The sequence below is a fragment of the Aquarana catesbeiana genome, linkage group LG07, assembly GCF_042186555.1.
Source record: "Aquarana catesbeiana isolate 2022-GZ linkage group LG07, ASM4218655v1, whole genome shotgun sequence".
NCBI lineage: Eukaryota > Metazoa > Chordata > Amphibia > Anura > Ranidae > Aquarana > Aquarana catesbeiana.
Window position 1 is genome coordinate 327,114,691 of NC_133330.1, and position 21,063 is coordinate 327,135,753.

The 21,063-nt window shown below is 42.0% G+C and overlaps 1 protein-coding gene across 1 annotated transcript in view; it reads right to left on the reverse strand.

Moving 5' to 3' along the window:
* Positions 1-10,488: 10,488 nt before the first annotated feature.
* ROR1 (receptor tyrosine kinase like orphan receptor 1) overlaps positions 10,489-21,063 on the reverse strand; it is a 345,454-nt gene continuing 334,879 nt past the window's right edge. The window contains exon 9 of the mRNA XM_073593811.1: positions 10,489-13,091. Within this exon, the coding sequence (XP_073449912.1) occupies positions 11,664-13,091 (1,428 nt within the window). The 3' untranslated portion in view covers positions 10,489-11,663. The remainder of the gene's footprint in view (positions 13,092-21,063) is intronic.

A 21,063-nucleotide genomic window follows, 5' to 3' on the forward strand; every position in this document is an offset into this window, starting at 1 on the left:
CGCTGGCGAAAGGTGAATCGACCACGGCCTGACGCTTAATATTTTGTGACACCATCAGGATAAATATTATTAGTCTGCAGAGTCAGAGAAGTAAAACGAACCTGTATTCTACAGATCGCTGGGCCGGGAGAAAAGGGCGCAGTCACACTTCGCCGTTACTGAAAATATTCCCCTTCTGGTAAAGAGCTGCAAGAAAATGTACAAGAAAAAAGACGTTCTATTTACCCATCGATCGATCTATGTTTTTACATCTAGATAAAAAGATTTTACTTTTTTTAAATATTGTAAAGCTGTTGTCAAATTATATGATCTAACTATATACATTAGATATAGTGTATATATCTCCTGTCTACATCTCTCTACATCTCTTTACATCTAGATAAGAAAATATTTTAGTTCTATTAAACAATATAAAGCTGCTGTAAAAGTATCTATCTATCTATCTATCTATCTATCTATCTATCTATCTATCTATCTATCTATCTATCTATCTATCTATCTATCTATCTATCTATCTATCTATCTATCTATCTATCTATCTATCTATCTATATGTCTATCTCTAGTTTATTTACTGTATATAGATTTTTGGACATATCTACAGGATCTCCCAAAAGTGAGTGCACCCCTCACATTTTTGTAAATCTTTTCTTCTATCTTTTCATGTGACAACACTGAAGAAATGACACTTTGCTACAATGTAAAGTAGTGAGTGTACAGCTTGTATAACAGTGTAAATTTTCTGTCCCCTCAAAATAACTCAACACACAGCCATTAATGTCTAAACCGCTGGCAACAAAAGTGAGTACACCCCTAAGTGAAAATGTCCAAATTGGGCCCAATTAGCCATTTTCCCTCCCCGGTGTCATGTGACTCGTTAGTGTTACAAGGTCTCAGCTGTGAATGGGGAGCAGGTGTGTTAAATTTGGTGTTATCGCTCTCACTCTCTCATACTGGTCACTGGAAGTTCAACATGGCACCTCATGGCAAAGAACTCTCTGAGGATCTGAAAAAAAGAATTGTCGCTCTACATAAAGATGGCCTAGGCTATAAGATTGCCAGACCCTGAAAGTGAGCTGCAGCACGGTGGCCAAGACCATACAGGGGTTTAACAGGACAGATTTCACTCAGAACAGGCCTCACCATAGTCGACCAAAGAAGTTGAGTGCACGTGCTCAGCGTCATATCCAGAGGTTGTCTTTGGGAAATAGACGTATGAGTGCTGCCAGCATTGCTGCAGAGGCTGTAGGGGTGGGGGGGGGGTCAGCCTGTCAGTCATCAGACCATACACCGCACACTGCATCAAATTGGTCTGCATGGCTGTTGTCCCAGAAGGAAGATGATGCACAAGAAAGCCCCCAAACAGTTTGCTGAAGACAAGCAGACTAAGGACATGGATTACTGGAACCATGTCCTGTGGTCTGATGAGACCAAGATAAACTAAATTAGCTCAGATGGTGACAAGCGTGTGTGGCGGCAACCAGGTGAGGAGTACAAAGACAAGTGTGTCTTGTCTACAGTCAAGCATGGTGGTGGGAGTGTCATGGTCTGGGGCTGCAGGAGTGCTGCCGGCACTGGGGAGCTACAAATCATTGAGGGAACCATGAATGCCAACATGTACTGTGACATACTGAAGTAGAGCATGATCCCCTCCCTTAGGAGACTGGGCCGCAGGGCAGTATTCCAACATAACGACCCCAAACACACCTCCAAGACTATCACTGCCTTGCTAAAGAAGCTGAGGGGAAAGGTGATGGACTGGCCAAGCATGTCTCCAGACCTAAACCATATTGAGCATCTGTGGAGCATCCTCAAATGGAAGGTGGAGGAGCGCAAGGTCTCTAACATCCACCAGCTCTGTGATGTCGTCATGGAGGAGGGGAAGAGGACTCCAGTGGCAACCTGTGAAGCTCTGGTGAACTCCATGCCCAAGAGGGTTAAGGCAGTGCTGGAAAATAATGGTGGCCACACAAAATATTGACACTTTGGGCCCAAGTTGGACATTTTCACTTAGGGGTGTACTCACTTTTGTTGCCAGCGGTTTAGACATTAATGGCTGTGTGTTGAGTTATTTTGAGGGGACAGCAAATTTACACTGTTATACAAGCTGTACACTCACTACTTTACATTGTAGCAAAGTGTCATTTCTTCAGTGTTGTCACATGAAAAGATAGAATAAAATATTTACAAAAATGTGAGGGGTGTACTCACTTTTGTGAGATACTGTATGTTTTTTAATTATGCTGTAATAAAATTTATACCTTTTTATTGATTCTCCCTCATATTATGTGCCCACAAAGTCCACCAATTTTTTTGACTTGTTCAATCCTATATATATATATATATATATATATATATATATTTTGGATGTTGGCATGGTGAGGGTCTTCCCTTCCTTTTGTTTCCCTTTTCTGGACCCTCTCCAGTTCCAGCACATCCTTCCTGAGGACTGGTGCCCAGACCTGGACAGCATACTCCAGGTGCAGCCGGACCAGAGTCTTGTAGAGTGGGAGAATTATCGCCTTATCCCTGGAGTTAATCCCCTTTTTAATGCCAATATTCTGTTTGCTTTGTTAGCAGCAGCTTGGCTTTGCATGCCATTGCTGAGCCTATCATCTACTAGGACCCCCAGGTCCTTCTCCATCCTAGATTCCCCCAGAGGTTCTCCCCCCAGTGTATAGATTGCATTCATATTTTTGGCACCCAAATGCATTATTTTACATTTTTCTACATTAAATCTCATTTGCCATGCAGTTGTCCACCCCATTCATTTGTTCAGATCTTCTTGAAAGGTTTCCACATCCTGCGGAGAGGTTATTACTCTGCTTAGCTTAGTATTGTACTGGTTCTAATTTTTAGCTTTACCAGGATCTCACCAAAAGCCATGTGATGTCACCATCTCCTAGGGGCAATGCAGGGCAAAAGTCAGAGAGTAAGGTCACTTTTTATATTTGTTACTTTTCTCCCTATGTTAAATAATAAAAAAAAAAAGGAACTTATTTTACATGGGGAGGAGGCTCAGTGTACACATCGTACATTTTCATGGAAGGTGCACTTTAGGATGGATCGGAGTCTTCTTGATGGACATGTCGGTATTGTAGCTGGACAGAGTCATACAGACAAAGGCTGTACGGGAATGGTGGATTTACATATAAAGACACATGATGGAAACGTTCACTAATCATTTCAGTACTTTCCACTCTGCGCTGTGGTTGGCTTGCAATCTGTTTGGAAACATGTAGAATAGAAGTTCTTCGAATGATTAACAGCAACAAAGCTCTCCGCACCTAGAACAAGACAAGAATGGTGCTGAAAGGCTTTGATCCCTCCATCCGGGTCTGATGGGTCTGAGCTGCCTGGTGCTGATGTGGTCTGTGGAATATTTCTCTTCTGAACGTGGGCTTTATTGTGAACAGATCTGCTGAGAAAATACCAAAAAAAATCTAGACCTCAGATAAACCCAGTTCAAGTAGTGCCACAGCCAGAGAGGTTCTTTTTTTAAGGTCAGATATTTATACTATAAAGCCCATATTTATAATCAAGGTCACCGGTCCCTAGTTAAGGGATAGGCTGCATTCTCAGTGATGTCACTGATCTCTAGTGAATGGATAGGCTGCATTCTCAGTGACCTCATCTGTCTCCTGTAAGTGGATATCCTGCATTCTCAGTGATTTCACTGGTCTCTATTGAGTGGATAGGCTGCATTCTCAGTGATGTCACCATTCTCTAGTGAATGGATAGGCTGCATGCTCAGTGATGTCACTGGTCTCTAGTGAAAGGATAGGCTGCATCCTCAGTGATGTCACTGGTCTCTAGTGAAAGGATAGGCTGCATCCTCAGTGATGTCACTGGTCTCTAGTGAGTCGATAGGCTGCATTCTCAGTGATGTCACCGGTCTCTAGTGAATGGGTAGGCTGCATTCTCGGTGATGTCACCGGTCTCTAGTGAGTGGATAGGCTACATTCCCAATGATGTCACTAGTCTCTAGTGAGTCGATAGGCTGCATTCTCAGTAATGTTACTAGTCTCTAGTGAGTGGATAGGCTGCATTCTCAGTCATGTCACCAGTCTCTAGTGAGTGGATAGGCTGCATTCTCAGTCATGTCACCGGTCTCTAGTGATGTCACTGGTCTCTAGTAAGTGGATAGGCTGCATCCTCAGTGATGTCACCGGTCTCTAGTGAATGGATAGGCTGCATGCTCAGTGATGTCACCGGTCTCCAGTTAATAAATAGTTCACAAGTGATGTCACAAGCCCTAGCCATGACAACCAGAGTACTAACATTTTGAAAAAGAGGTTAACAAGGGAAGTCCACATTGTTATCTCCTGCCAACTTTCCTTAGGAGAGAAGTCCATGTTTTTTGTTACAACTGTATTTAGGACCTGCCTCCCCCTCACTCCAAAAATGCCCCCACTTACATATTGTGGGGTTTCTACCCCCTATCATCTCCTGTAAAAGAAAATGTAATCAGGCACTGCTGTGCATGGCTCGGCTCTCACATCCACGTCATTCACAGCAACCTATGAATAACAAAACTACAAGCCCCAAGTACATTATTCAATGGAGCAGAAGTGGGGTGATGTCAGCACACTTGTAGACAGTTCCTCTAGCCCCAACTGAAGGTCTGTACCCTGAAAGAGGACCTGTGGCTGGAGGAATAGTCTGCAGGAGCCAGAGCACTGCACCCATGATCCTGGTTGCAATGCTAGGGAGGCTCCAGTGCAAAAAAGTAATAAATATATATATATATATATATATATATATATATATATATATATATATATATATATATATATTTTTTTTTTTTTATTATTCGATATAGGTGCATTTAAAAGTGCAATTAAAGTATATATAAATAAATCATTAAAAGACTCCAAACACACAAGAGACATAAATCGCAGAGATGTATTTTCACTCCTGCTGTACAAAACATAACAACTTTGTGCAAAAAAATGATTTGTACATAACATCATAATACAAAACTGTAAAACAGCTGTTTCAATCTGCCCTCCCGACCCCATAATTACAAAAAAAAAACTACTAAATTATATATACAAATTGACAGTGTAAATAGCATAATATAAAAATATGGTTCGTAATACGTTGAAGTGGTTTCAGAGTGATCAGCTTCTAATCGCTAAACGATAATATTTCAAATATGGTTCATACAAATCGTAACCAGATGGCGTAGGGGGTGACACAATAAACAGGCTGCAATTCAGTTGATCATTAGAATGTATCGATCATGTAAAGTACCTTTTTAATAATACTAATAAACTCATATTACATTGGATAATGTCCACTTGTTCGTTTTTTGTAAGCCTCCTTCACTTCCAGCATGCAGTTTTACTGATTTCTATCAATTAACCTGGCTGGGTTTACTTTTGGCTCAGATCACCCAGTCTGCAATGGTTAGTATCATTCTAAACCAGGGGTCTCCAAACTTTTTAAACAAAGGGCCATTTTACGATCCTTGAGACTTTTGGGGGGCCGGATGTTGGTGTCAGTGGGAGGAATAGTACCCCATGATTTGGGGTCAGTGGGAGGAATAGTGCCCCATCATTGGTGCCAGTGGGAGGAATAGTGCCCCATCATTGGTGTCATTGGGAGGAATAGTACCCAATCATTGGTAGTGGAAGGAATAGTACCCCATTATTGCTGTCAGTAGGAAGAATAGTGCCTCATTATTGGTATTAGTGGGAAAAATTGTACCCCATCATTGGCGTCACTAGGAAGAATTGTACCCCATCATTGGTGTCAGTAGAAAGAATGGTGCCCCATAGTTGGTGTCAGTGGGAGGAATGGTGTCTCGTATCAGTGAGAGGAATAGTGCCTCAAGGGCCGGATAAAGGCAAGCAAAGGGCCGCAGTTTGGAGACCACTGCTCTAAACCAACCTTTCTCAACCTGTTTTACCCCAACGGAACCCTTGCAGTAAACTTTCAGGTCTCAGGGAATCCCTGCTAAGATTAGTCCATTGGTGGTCATTGGGTGGAAAAAAAGCCCCTTACATTGGTGGTGGTCAGTGGGAAAAATACCCCCTTCCAGTGGTGATCCTAGTTTTGGACCTAGAACCATGCAGGCACCATCACATGGGAGGTCAGTAAGTGACATCTCAAGGTACTTCTAGCCACCTCTGGAGGAACCGCTCTAAACATACCCAGAAACACTTAAGTCACAGACAAGTCTTGGGGGTTATAGTAGACAAAATTAGATGTTGATCATTAGCTTTTCTACCAAACAATGCTCAAAAAAAATCAAGGCATGAATTTTCATGGATCATTGGATGGATCGATAAATTGTTTTAAGGCTTTTAATATAATGAGTGGTTCCCCTCTCTTCTTTTATTGGAGTTTCCACAGTGACTAATCAAAATACATTGTAACAATAAATATTCATGAATGAAGAATGTTAACAGTTTATGCAAGCCTCATTTGCATTGGAGCTGCTTCAAAATCTATAGATACTGTATACAGAGTGGGAAAATGTGCGCATTTATGAACCATACAGACAGCACACAACCTCCCTCAATATCTCTTAGATAGGCTGTAATTGGGCTTTCCATCCAAGCAAATGAAGTTCACGGTATGCAAGTACAGGTAGCGTTTTGCAGAATTCAGAAGAGAGGCTGTGCAATGCTGGGCAGGCCACGTAGTAAGGCAGCCCATAGATGATTTTTTTTTTTAACCAGTGGGTTGAAAAAAAAAAAAAAAAAGGACTGGGTTTTCCCCATTCACACATTCGAGGTGGATGGGGGAATCTTACCACTGGGCCTTTGTATTCTGACTGCGGGGAGACTTCTGCTTGTTTTAGCCTGCAGCGTTGATCGAGCGAGAAAATTTTGACAGGGTGGTTGTACATAAGTTGATCGGTAAATCAATTCTGTACAACCACCTCGCCCATACATGGATTGAAGTTCTGCCGGTCCCTGCTGAATTCGACGAATTCTGATCCATGTATGGTCGCCTTAGGGATCTCAGATGAAGGGGGGGGGGGTTTGCAGGTTGGAATGATTCATTACAAACTATTTGGGGAAAGGAGGTGGCAATAAAACGTATCGTTTTGGCAGCTGTAATTTTTTTTCAGTGTGGATTAGAAGTATATACCATACATAATAAACCATAGCAGCCTGTTCATCACTGGAAAAGAACAAAAAAATTAAAAACGCTATTAGATGTTCTAACGCTTCCTCACTCAACTAAAATGTGCTTTTAGTATCAAAGGAAACTGCCACTCAAAATCCACAATCCACCCATCTCCATGGTTTCAGGTGCCCATCATCATCATCATCATCACCATCTCCCCACATGGTATGAACAAACACGTCAGCAACACTCCAAAGACATCAGCCTTCACAAAGCTTTATTTTTCCATGACTAGATCACATAAGAGTCCGCCCAGACCAATCCTTACTCTGACATGTTTGTATCAAATTCTTAATTTTGCTTTCCTGGCGCCAATCAATGGCAGTATACTACCACATGTATGCTGCCATGTTGGCGCATGGAAAACGGAAAATTGTATCTAATACTTACTGTAATTTTCCTTTTCTAGTGCCAATCCATGGCAGCTTACATGTGGCAGTATGCTGCCATGTTGGCACCAAGAAAGGGGCCTGTCTCCAGCCCTAAGATTAAGCCCCTTTTTTGGTGAAATATGTCAGAGTGAGGTTTGGTCTGGGTGGACTCTTGTGTGATCTACTCCTGGAATAATAAATCTTTGTGAAGTCTGATGTTATTGGAGTGTAAAAAGTTTGTTCATAAAAATGTGTTTTTGTTTGTATACCCATTGGAGACATCTCCCATCGCTTAGGTCAGTGGTTCTCAACCCTGTCCTCAAGTACCCCCAACTGGCCATGTTTTGTAAATGTCTCTTTTCCAAAAATTTCCAAATTTCGCAAGATAAAGGAAAACCTGCAAACATGGCCTGTTGGGGGTACTTGAGGACAAGATTGAGAAACACTGGCTTAGGTAGTAAGGGTAAGTCTCCCTGGTAGGTACAATGATGGCAAGAAAAACTCTACAAAGCTTTCCCCGCACTATACGGAAAAGAAAATGAACATTTTAAGCTGAACTTGTGCCGTAAAGGCCAGTCTGACCCTCCAAAAATTGGGTGTGGTTGCTGATGAGCTGAATCACATGCTGCATTTATTTATCTCAAGTCAACCTCCAACAATGGCCTGTCTAGAACAGGGGTCTCCAAACTATGGCCCTCCAGTTGTTCAGGAACTACACTTCCCATCATGCCTAGTCATGTCTGTGAATGTCAGAGTTTTACAATGCCTCATGGGATGTGTAGTTCCGCAACAGCTGGAGGGCCGTAGTTTGGAGTCTCCTGGTCTAGAATATAGAATGGTCAAAAAATGGGTTGGTTCTTGTTGGAGGAGTAGATATACAAGCAACTTCAGAGGTGATATCAGCGTTGAATAGCTCCCAACTGTCTCTGATTTCGAGGGACTGTCCCTGATTTGGAGCAATGTCCCTCTGTCCCTCTTTCCTGTTCATTTGTCCCTCATTTTGGTCTGATCTATATAGTTGTATATAAAATGCACTTTTTATCCCTCAAAAAGTGTTTCCCAGCGCTAAACCTTTCGTCCAAAATCTAAATTGCTGCAATTGTAAATTTCAAAAGTCAATATAAAGGAATAGTAGTGGTAAAAAAACAAGCCCTTGTGGGTTTAACTGATCTTTTTTTTTAGGTTAATGCTCCTTTAAGGGGGCAGGGGGCATGTCCTATTGCCTACATGCTTTTGCTAGTAGGTGCCCCTCATTCCCATCTCAAAACGTTGGAAGGTATGGGGTTGCCAACCGTCAGTAACGTTAAAGAGTTTGTAAAAATCAGTGATTAACCGCTTCAGTCCCGGAAGATTTTACCCCCTTCCTGACCAGAGTACTTTTTGCGATTCGGCACTGCGTTGCTTTAACTGACAATTGCGCGGTCGTGCGACTTTGCACCCAAACAAAATTTACGTCCTTTTTTTCCCACAAATAGAGCTTTCTTTTGGTGGTATTTGATCACCTCTGCGGTTTTTATTTTTTGCGCTTTAAACAAAAAAAGAGCGACAATTAAAAAAAAAAAAAAACGCAATATTTTTAACTTTTTGCTATAATAAATATCCCCCAAAAATATATAAAAAAAACTAATTTTTTCCTCAGTTTAGGCCGATACGTATGCTTCTACATATTTTTGGTTAAAAAAAATCGCAATAGGCGTATATTGATTGGTTTGCACAAAAGTTATAGCGTCTACAAAATAGGGGATAGTTTTATGGCATTTTTATTATGAATTTTTTTTTTTTGTAGTAATGGCAGCGATTTTGATCGTGACTATGACATTATGGCGGACACTTTTGACACTATTTTGGGACGATTGTCATTTATACAGCGATCGGTGCTATAAAAATGCACTGATTATTGTGTAAATGACACTGGCAGGGAAGGGGTTAAACACTAGGGGGCGATGAAGGGGTTAAGTGTGTCCTAGGGAGTGATTCCAACTGTGGGGGGGATGGGCTACCACTGACATGACAGCGATCAGTGCTCCTGATGACAGGGAGCAGTGATCTCTGTCATGTCACAAGGCACAATTGGGAAATGCCTTGTTTACATTGGCATCTACGGTCACGCTGTACGCGGCGGGCACACGCGCGCCTGCTAGCCCCGCCAATGTAAACAGGTATGCCCATTTGCCCACCACTGCCATTGTGCCGACGTATATTGGCGTGCAGCGGTCGGCAAGTGGTTAAATATAATATATATATATACATATACAGGGCTTTTTTTTCAGCTGGAACTTGGTGGAACTCAGTTCCACCACCTCTGGCTCAGGCTCTCTGCCTACCACTATCACCTGTAAACACAGAAGTCACCTACAGTGGAGGTACTAGAGCCGCCGGCTGGGTGCTTCAGCTTAATACAGCAACAAAAGTAAGATATGTGGACGATGGTGGAGCTTTTAAAGAAGAGGTGGTTGCATGGAGAGGTCAGAGCTGAAGATGGGTGAAAGTGGGATGTGGATGGGGGACGCAGAGGTAAGCGACTGTGAAAGAAGGCTGAACGCTGCACTCTCTTTGTAGTGCACCCCTGAACTCTGCACTCTGTATGTAATGCACCCCTGGTGTTTAATGCCCCTTAAGACCCTTCCACTGTTAGGGAAATTTAACCACACTATTAATCCGCTATGTAATGAGGTTTGGAGGGTGTGGGTGTGAGGGGATTTCAGGGGGGGTCGTGATTGAGTTCCTGCACCTATTTTCTGAGAAAAAAAACCCTGTATATATATATATATATATATATATATATATATATATATATATATATAATAAAAATATCAGGGGCTGATAATTTGTCATGCTGTGTTGACTTTTTAAGTGTAAACCAGGCAGGTTACTTGTTATGGGTATTATCAGTGTTGTCATATTGTGTTTATACTGTTTAAATATTGATTGTCTTAGTTTTTAATTTTGTAATTTTTTAGGCTGTCAGTAAAAAAAAAAAAAAAAAAAAAAAAAAGTGCTCCGTCAGTAAATTTTCCATATTCTGTCATTAAAAAATGCTGCGGGAGCTTGGCAACACTAGGTGGTATAAATTTCTGATATATGAAGTGATCAAACCACTGCCTGTCCAAAAATTAAATACCGGTTTTGGGAATGATGAGGCTAGAGGGAGATTCTTATCTGGGCACAATCAGTTCACTAATAGTCAAAGTACAAAGTAGTGTCAAAGAACTGCTTTCACCCTCTTCATACTATTCCGCTACGTATAACAACAGAGGTAATTCAAAAACTATGTGCATTCCTTTGCCAATCATCTGGATTGGAAGGTAAAAACACCTATAAATTTGTTTCCATTGTTGTAGCTATTTCGGTATACAGTAGTTGTTCTTAAAGGTTTTAATTCAGTGATGATCTTTGGTTTTAGTTATTAAAGTATAACTAAAGGCAAAACTTTTTCTTTAGTTTTGGTTCAAGTGGAGATGGATTAGAACACCTGTCAGTTTTTATTGTGCTCCTATCTATTTGTCCTGTTTACCATTGGAATTAAAAGTGAAAGTAAAAGAAGATCCCCAAAACTAGGTTGTCCCCAGAAAAGGGGGAATCTTCCAATGGGGACATTAGCTCTGGTGGCCTAGGAGTCCCAAATGGGATTCCCTTAACTTTGCAAGGATTTCCTCTCATTTCCTATTTTGGCTATGGAATAGGAAGTGAAGGTAACCCCCCCCCCCCCCCAATGGGGGAACAGATGGCAAAGAATAAACCTTATAGGGTTTATAACCCTTTCTTATTCTAGCCAAAATGAAAATGAAAGTTTTGCCTTTAGTTCTACTTTAGTAAATGCATAGCACACAAAGAAAAAAAAAAAAGATTTATGATGTATGTTCACAAAATATGAAAACAGCAACTTCTAACATGTTAACACCACCGAGATTTTTCGTAAGCCACTTTGTACAATGTGTCTTCCTAGTATAAGGAATGAACCAATCACTGTCACCAAATTTCGATCTGGTTACAGGTCCGTTTGTTAGATATATAATTGAACTTCACAGAAGGTACCTGAAAAAAATGTCCGTTTAACATCTGGAATGACCTCAGTTCAATAAAAAATATTTTATATAAAACTTTTTTTTTTTTCTTCTGCATAGAGTACTTATGAAAGGCACTGCGAGTTTTACAATTCTGCAGAAATCATTGAGTCGTTATGTCCGTGAATAACAGAATCTTCTAAGAACGATGACTGTTTGGAGTCCACTTTGTAAGGTTTGTTCCCTTTGCTTCCAAAGGACTGTACTCCTATACTACTCGGATGGCTTTGCATAGACATATGGGATAGCAATGGGATGTTGGCATCTTGGTTGGATCCAGAAGACGGTAAGCTGGTCACATGACCCGTACTGGTTGACCCGCTGGCACTACTTGGTGAGCGGCTCTTTGGAGGCGGGCAATGCTGGATGACTCTTGGAGGCCCTGGTGGTTGGTAATGAGCAGTAGGGAAAGCAGCATATCCTGGTGGGATAGGGTACCCGTTAATTGGTATGAATCTCTGGTTTTGAGCTAAAGGAGGCCCAATAAAGCCAGTAATTGGGGCCTGTGGCATACCTTGGGGAGAGAAAAACAAATTTGGATATCTTTGATTACTTAAGTTGCTAACAGGGCTGGCACTCAGCGATGTTGTCTGAGTTGTAGCATTACCACCAGAAGGAGTAGTTGAACTTGTGTGACTTGAAAGTCCCTCCCATGACCTTAGTCTCATATGGATGTCCTTGAACCTCGGTCTCCGAGAGGGAATTTCCTGCCAACATTCTGTCATCAGACTATACATTCTAGGAGGACAGTCTTCAGAACATGGAAGGAGTTGCCTCTTCCGAATCATCTCTATAACTTCTTGATTGCTGAAGCCGTAGAAAGGCTGAAGACCAAAGCTGAAAACTTCCCATAGAACCACTCCGTAAGACCAAATATCCGAATCGGTGGAGAATTTTCCATACATTATTGCCTCTGGGGGCATCCATCGAATTGGAAGAAGAGAATTATTTTGTACCCGGTAATAGTCAGCCGAGTATATTTCTCTAGAAAATCCAAGGTCAGAGATTTTGATGTGCAGTTGTTCTCCAACTAATATATTTCGAGCTGCTAGATCTTTATGGACAAAGAAGTGACTTGAAAGGTACTCCATCCCAGCAGCGATCTGGACGGCTATATGCAGAAAATCTCCATGATCAAGGCTAGATTTAACTGTGCCATCCTCATCGCTACTGCAACCAACGTCGGAATGGGGGGACCTCATAATGAGGAATTCATGTAGATCTCCTTGGTTCATGTACTCAAACAACATGCATACTGGCTGCTCCTGAGTTACAACCCCAAGAAGACACACAATGTTGGGGTGATGTAACTCAGCCGTAAGGGAGGTCTCTTGCTGAAATTCAGACCACTGTTGCGGATTGGTATAATCCTTTAAGGTCTTGATGGCAACGAGCTGAGCATGGTCCATTCCCGGGAGGTACAGGTGACCTTTGTAGATCTTTCCAAATGCACAATCTCCAAGTTCTTCCATAAACCTCACTGCAGACAAGGGGAGCTCTTTTGCTTTGGTCTGCTAAAGGAAAGAAGAGCAAAAAAAAAAAGTGGTCAGCATTACTACTTATTGTCTCATACCAAACATACAGTAGCTTGAAATCCCAAGTTTATTCCATAGAAACTATTTCTTGGGCACTATAAATGTATAAAACCTGTTGTTTTTCAAAGGGGACAGGGTCTCTTTATATAAACACAATTAAGGAAAGAAGATGATTTATGGGGTGAGAATTTGTTTTTCATTTATTTTGTGCCAACTCAAGACTTCCCATAATGCTGCTAAAACTCTTGGCTGATCCTATGGGAAAGATATCTTGTACACCAACCAGGGGTGCACTGCTCAACCTGTGGCCCTCGAAGTCCTCTGACATAACCCTCCACCTCAAACCAGAGAAGTGCACTTCTATTATATCCTGCGGGTTTGGTGCACTTTCGGAATACAGGAGTTTTGGTGCACTCAGAAAGTGCACCACAACTGCAAGATATAATAGAAGTCTTTGGCAAAGCACAGCTCACCCGCAGGAAAGCCATAGGTGCACTGCGCATTAGTGTGAAAGCAGCCTTATAGGGGGCTCAGGACATTAAGAGCTTGCTTACATTTGCAGATTGGGGGGTGGTAAAACCCCATAGTTAAAGCGGAGTTCCACACAAAAATGGAACTTCCGCTTTTCGGAACCCTCCCCCCCCTCCGGTGTCACATTTGGCACCTTTCAGGGGGGAGGGGGGTGCAGATACCTGTCTAATACAGGTATTTGCACCCACTTCCGGCATAGACTCCCACGGGAGTCTATGCCTCTTCCTGTCCCTCCGCGCTGTCCCCTGGGAAACACACAGGTCCCAGGAGATAGCAGGGACCAGTTACGACGCGCAGCGTGACTCGCGCATGCGCAGTAGGGAACCGGGAAGTGAAGCCGCAACGCTTCACTTCCTGATTCCCTCACATAGGATGGCAGCGGCAGCTGCCGAGAGTCGAGCGATTAATTGGCGTCGGCTGCCGACATCGCTGGACCCTGGGACAGGTAAGTGGCCATGTATTAAAAGTCAGCAGCTGCAGTATTTGTAGCTGCTGGCTTTTAATATTTTTTTTTTTGGTGGACTCCCTCTTTAAGATGTGTTTTTTACCACACACCCTCAACTACTGGTGTAGCATCTGGGATTGCAATCATAACCCTGTCTCATGTTCCAGGGGGGGCCTGTGCGGCCTCCCTGTCACATTCTGTTTTACACTTGGGGGGCGGCATATACAAGAACCGATCCTCTCAGGCTTCTCCTCTGCTCCCTTCCGCCAGCACTCAGCAGCTGCAGGAGGAAAATTTTCATCATGCTATGCAAAATAAATAATTCTAAATTCTGAAAAATTTTATTTTATTGTGGCCCACGACTGGTTACCAAATCACTTAAGCGGCCCTCGCTCTTCAAAAGGTTGAGCGCCCCTGTTGTACACCACTGCTCCTGAATTCTGTTGCTGTGATTGCCTGGCATTTGCCAGATGACCCCTGTGTGCGTGTGGTGGACTGTGGCACATCTCTTCTTTTGAACTGCCCGCTGGACAGCAGACATCAGCAAAAATTTGATCTATTGGTGGTTTTATTGTTTTACTCTGTTTATGTATGTACAACATCTGGTGAACCCCTCTCCCCTGAAGAAGTAACCCTTTCCGAAACATGTCGGGCTTTGCCCGATGTATATACCCAGGCTGACCAAGCTGAATGATTGTTGGCAGTTTTTTTTTCCTTGGTGTATCTCAGAAAAGAAGGGTATCCCCAATTACGCATTGTAATATGTTACTTGTCATTTTTTGTAAAACTATGGTATACTTTTATTGGTCTTTTACTATGTTTGTAATAAAGATTGGCATTTGCCTTTTAAACTTACACATATGACGTGACCTTAAAAGTTCCTTGGGGGGGTTCCCCTTTTTTGTATTTTGAGATTTTAGGATGTTGACAGGATACTCCCTTTGAACATACCATCCAGCTCCACCCTTTGAAATGCTCTTAAGTCAGGGTCGAAGTTTTGCCATATTTGCTCCGACTCATGCTGAAGTATTGATAAGAACATACAGCTACATATTATATTTTATAAAATAGAATTGCTCCTGATTACACAGCGTTAACCTCACACCGCAGGCAGCCTCCCATAAATAAGACCGAGAAATTCCTCTCTATCTATTAATAGTTATATAACCGGCCACTGGGTGCAATTAAATTTTGGAAACTATTTGACTCCCTACACAGAAGCAAACAGATTCCACCACACTGACTTCTTACAGATTTACAGAACCACCGCTGAGGGATAACCTTCACAGCTCGGTCACCTCTTACTATGAACACTAGCTATCTATTCAAAAGCTTCGACAACATGCACTTCAAATTTGGTTTTGGGTGGAGATAGAATAAAACTATTAATTGGCTAAAGATGGATTAAAATGGGGAGTTGGCATGTCAAGAAGGCATGTCATTAATAGGAGTCTTCCTGTGGATGAAATTCTAGTTCCTTGATGTATCATTTGCATAAAGTGCTTTTATACAGTGCCTTGAAAAAGTATTCACACCCCTTGACATTTTCCACATTTTGCAACATCACAACCAAAAACATAAATGTGTATTGTTGGGATTTCATGTGATAGAACAGGGGTCTCCAAACTTTTCAAACAAAGGGCCACGTTATTGTCCTTCAGACTTTAGGAGGGCCGGATTGTGGCCCGCAGGGGCAGAAAATGTCATAGGCCCAGCATCGGTGAGAATAAATATGGCCTCAGGGTTGGTGGTCAATAGGAGGAGGAGTATTCCCCCTATTAGTAGGAGGAATAGTATCCCATCATTGGAATCGGTGGAAGATATAGTGCTCTATTGTTGGTGTCAGTGGGAGGAATTGTGCCCCAAGGGCCGGATAAAGGCTAGCAAATGGACACATCTGGCCCCAGGGCCGCAGTTTGGAGACCCCTGTGATAGACCAACACAAAGTGGCACATAATTGTGACGTGGAAGGAAAATGATAAATGGTTTTCAAATTGTTTTACAAATAAATATGTGAAAAGTGTGGCGTGCATTTGTATTCAGCCCCCTTTACTCTGATACCCCTAACTAAAATCTAGTGGAACCAATTGCCTTCAGAAGTCACCTAATTCGTAAATAGAGTCCACCTGTGTGTAATTTAATCTCAGTATAAATACAGCTGTTCTGTGAAGTCCTCAGAGGTTTGTTAGTGAACCTTAGTGAACAAACAGCATCATGAAGGCCAAGGAACACACCAGATAGGTCAGGGATAAAGTTGTGGAGAAGTTTAAAGCAAGGTTAGGTTATAAAAAAATATCCCAAGCTGTGAACATCTCAGTATTGTTCACTCCATCATCCGAAAATGGAACAGGTAGTATTTTCGTATTAGTATTTGATGAATGCTCTCCTTGCCCGGCCTGTCAGTTTAGGTGGACGGCCATGTCTTGGTAGGTTTGCAGTTGTGCCATACTCTTTCCATTTTCGGATGATGGATTGAACAGAGCTCCGTGAGATGTTTAAAGCTTGGGATATATTTTATAACCTAACCATGCTTTAGGCCCGGTTCACACCTATGCATTTGTTACACCCTCTAGTTAGGTAGGTTCTAGAGTGAGGATTTTCTAGCAGAGTAGGTAAATTTAGGCAGGCCTAAATATCTATTTATACTGAGATTAAATTACACACAGGTGGACTCTACTTACTAATTAGGTGACTTCTGAAGGCCATTAGTTCCATTAGATTTTAGTTAGGGGTATCAGAGTAAAGGGGGCTGAATACAAATGCACACCACACTTCTCAGATAGATATTTAGTTGTAAAACATTTTGAAAACCCATTTTTTTATTTTCCTTCCACTTCACAATTATGTGCCACTTTGTGTTGGTCTAACACATAAAATCCCAATAAAATACATTTACGTTTTTGACTGTAACATGACACAATGTGGAGGATTTCAAGGGGTATGAATACTTTTTCAAGGCACTGTGTATGATGAAACTTTGCCCATCATTCTTATTGATCGGATTTGCAAATGTGCCGAACATTTAGAAGCCATGGCAGACATAGGAAGAGATCTCACAAGACAAGTATTTTCTGATATAACACCCAGAGGTCCAACATGCCCCCTACTGAGTTAGAGGTAGCATTCCCAAATGTGTAAAGCTTATGCTCCGTGCTCAGCAGGGGGTGTATTGGACCTCTGTAGAGAGACCACTGCTTCCAAACGGAGAGCTACAAGCTTGTGAATCAGCGATGATGGTTGTGAGAGCCACACCCTTGCAAACATTTTTTTAATCCCACTGTACTGCAAAGCAGGTGCAGCCAAACTGAGAGTGGCAAATCTACTCTCAACTTAGGAGCAGTGCAGCATCGTTACCACACCATCACAGGAAGCTGCATTAGGTAGACGTAAATGGCAGGATCAAAAGGCACTTGTCACTGTGGGACTTTGGGGGGGGTGGGGGAGCTGAGAGAAAACTGTAAGCGCAGACACCCTAAATAAAGTATTAAAGTGGTTGTAAACCTCAGACATGAAATATAAACAAAGCATTACCCCCCTATAGTGTGCACTTGTTTTAATTAAGAACACTATGGGGTTGATTTTAACTCTTTCATGACTAAGCCTATTTTTGAAATTTGGTGTTTACAAGTTAAAATCCATATTTTTTGCTAGAAAATTACTTAGAACCCCCAAACATTATATATATTTTTTAGCAGAGAATCTAGAGAATAAAATGGAGATTGTTGCAATATTTTATATCACACGGTATTTGTGCAGCGGTGTTTTAAACGCAAATTTTTGGAAAAGGGACACTTTCATGAATTTTAAAAAATCCAAACAGTAAAGTTACCCCAATTTTTTTATAATGTGAAAGATGATGTTACGCCGAGTAAATAGATACCAAACATGTCACGCTTTATAATTGCACGCACTCGTGGAATGGCGACAAACTACGGTACCTAAGAATTTCCATAGGCAACGCTTAAAATTTTTTTTACGGTTACCAGGTTAGAGTTACAGAGAGGGTCTAGTGCTAGAATTATTGCTCTCGCTCTGACAACCGCGGTGATACCTCACATGTGTGATTTGAACACCGTTTACATATGCGGGCGCGACTTCCGTATGCTTTATCTTTGCTGCGCGAGCTCGCGGGGACGGGGCGCTTTAAATTTTTTTTTTTCTTATTTATTTTATTTATTTTGATATTTATAAATTGTGTTTAAATATGAAATTTTTTTTTGATGACTTTTATTGCTGTCACAAGGAATGTAAATATCCCTTGTGACAGTAATAGGTGGTGACAGGTACTCTAAAAGACCTCCGATCCTTCCTTTGCACTTCAAAGTATTCAGATTGCCGAAAACGGCGATTCTGAATACTGTATATTTTTTTTAAACTGGCACCATTGGCAGCCGAGTAACCGGGAGGTGACGTCATGACGTCGCTTCCGCGTTTCCAATTAGAAGGCTGGAATGAAGCCACCCACGGCTTCGTTCCAGCCCACCCCTAGCTGCTGGAGGCAGCCGATTGGTCACCGGGCCTCCCGATTGAACGGGAGGCCTGGTAAGAGCGGCGGGAAGTGGCGGGAGGGGGGAATGTCCCCTCCCGCTCCTCCGGTATAACAGCCGATCGGCTTTTAGCCGCATCGGTTGTTCTACTCGGATAGCCGATCACCCGCTCTAAACAACGGTACCGGGATGATTCCTGCAGCTGCGGGCATCATCCCGGTATAACCCCGGAAAGACGAGTATGCACATCTGCGTACTCTCGGTGGGAAGGGGTTAAAGGCAAATAGACCGTGCACTCTGCAAGTGCAACTGCTCCAGAGCTTAGTAAATGAGGTAAAGCTTCACTTTGCAAAGAATATCCAATCACATGCAAGGAAAAAAAAAGGATAAACTAACTACTATTACTAAGTCTTTTTGCCTTTAGTAAATCAACCCCTAAGTGTCATTTCTGTCTACTAATTTGTTCTTCTGCTATCTGCATAAGTCACTTCCAACAGGTTTTCCTGACACCAAGAAAAATAAAACGTGAGAGGGGAGGGATCTCCAGCACACAGCCTGTGATTGACAGCCTCACCTCCGTTCCTGTGTGCTGTGTAGAGGGAGGCATGTCCTTTCCCTTCCAATCAGCTCTCAGAGCTCTCCTCACTGAGCTCTGCAGAGTGCGACTTCAACTCTCCACCTCCTTTTTTTCTGAATCCTCAGACAAACTTTATAAATGTGTCACTTTGAAGGGATGTAGAAAAGGGAACCTGTAGATAAACAGGTACTTATGTAGGAGGATTCGTTTATTCCCTGTGTATCACCGGAGGCCAGTCATTTCACAGGGTATATGGAAGGGTTTACAACCACTTTAATTGCCGCAGCACATCGTTTTTGTTAATTGGATTTTTCAACCAGAAGATGGACTACATATTCTAGGAAGGGTGGAAAGCGGCAATAAAACTATGTAAAGAAGTTCTTGCCTGGAGTTCTGCTTTAATGGGGAAACTGATATTATATTACTGTAGTGTTCGTATTTATTGCACTGGCTTATAACTATTCAACGGCTTCAACCTTAGACTTAAAAGAACAATCACCAGTCTTCAAACACAGATAACTAATTGCCCTTTAATGTCTAACATATCAAAGTGAAATTAAAAACCCCATAAAGACAATAACTAAGACTAAGCCGGTGAAGAAAGTCGAATGGCGGTATTGAAGTACGGAGCTGGTCTCAGGCATGGTGATGGCAGGAAATGAGCTGTGTTGTCAAAGTCCAGATGGTTTACATTACCCAAATCCTGAAGGCCAAACTTGTTTAGATCCTGATATATAGTAAATTATATCTCAGCAATGAACGTGTGATGTCCTCTGAATGACCTTCTCTTGCCTAAACCGGCATCATAAGACTTGCTAATGAAGAGAGCCCATTAAGATCTGGCAGTCCCGAGTCTTCCTAAGCCAATGGGAACTGCCCATGACGAGGTTCTTTTGTGTTTGACAAGTACGTGTTGTATGACGATGTACGGGAGAAAAAATATATATATATATGTGTACGCCAGAGTTGAACCGGGGGCCAGAATAAACATTCTGTAATGGAAAATTCAATCCGGCTGTTCCTGTCTTGCCATCAGTATCTTCATTTTATTGGAGAAGGCAAGGATTAGGTTTATTAGAGCCATCGTCTGGGGAATCAAAAAGCTAAAAACATTTTTTTTTCTCATATTGTTATTGTAACTGATAAGCATCTACAGTGTCCGTTTTTTAAACTTGTTTTATTTCCTTTCTAATGACTTTATAAAAGTTTTAGAAGGAACTGAGTTTTGTGTCTGTTGAAACACGCTGGTCATACGGAACGGTGGGAGCTGACTGTAGATATGAGGTGACATGGTTGCTCTAGGTGGGTCGGGTGATCAGGTCAGGCTGGATCATATCACAGACAAAAAAGAAAGACCAAAAATGGATGAAAGAGTCTCAGATAACTTCAACTGTTGATGAAAAGGGCATAAAAACAGCCAACACCTTTCTGGGGTAACTTCTTACTTCATCAAGGCTCAACACTGATTAAACCTTGGATGAACTCACAGATCTATGTTAGAACCAGTATAAAGTAACAATGTAACTGTTGCTTAGCAGCAATAGAGGATGGATCATATGACTTCATATCCAAAAGTATCAGATCATATGTACTCTTTGCTGGTTCTCTTCCTACTTATCCAACCGCACCTTTAGCATTGCTTACAACTCTACTTCCTCCCCTTCTCTTCCTTTCTCTGTTGGGGTCTCTCCTATTTTCAATCTACACCTCCTCCCTGGGTCAGATGATAGCCTCACATGGCTTCAAACACCATCTCTACGCTGACGACACCCAAATCTATTTCTCTACCCCTCTGCTCACTCCCTCAGTCTCCTCACGTATCACTATCAGCTCTATCAGTCTGGAGGTCACACCACTTCCTCAAACTCAATCTATCCAAAACCAAACTTATAATTTTTCCTCCCCCACAAG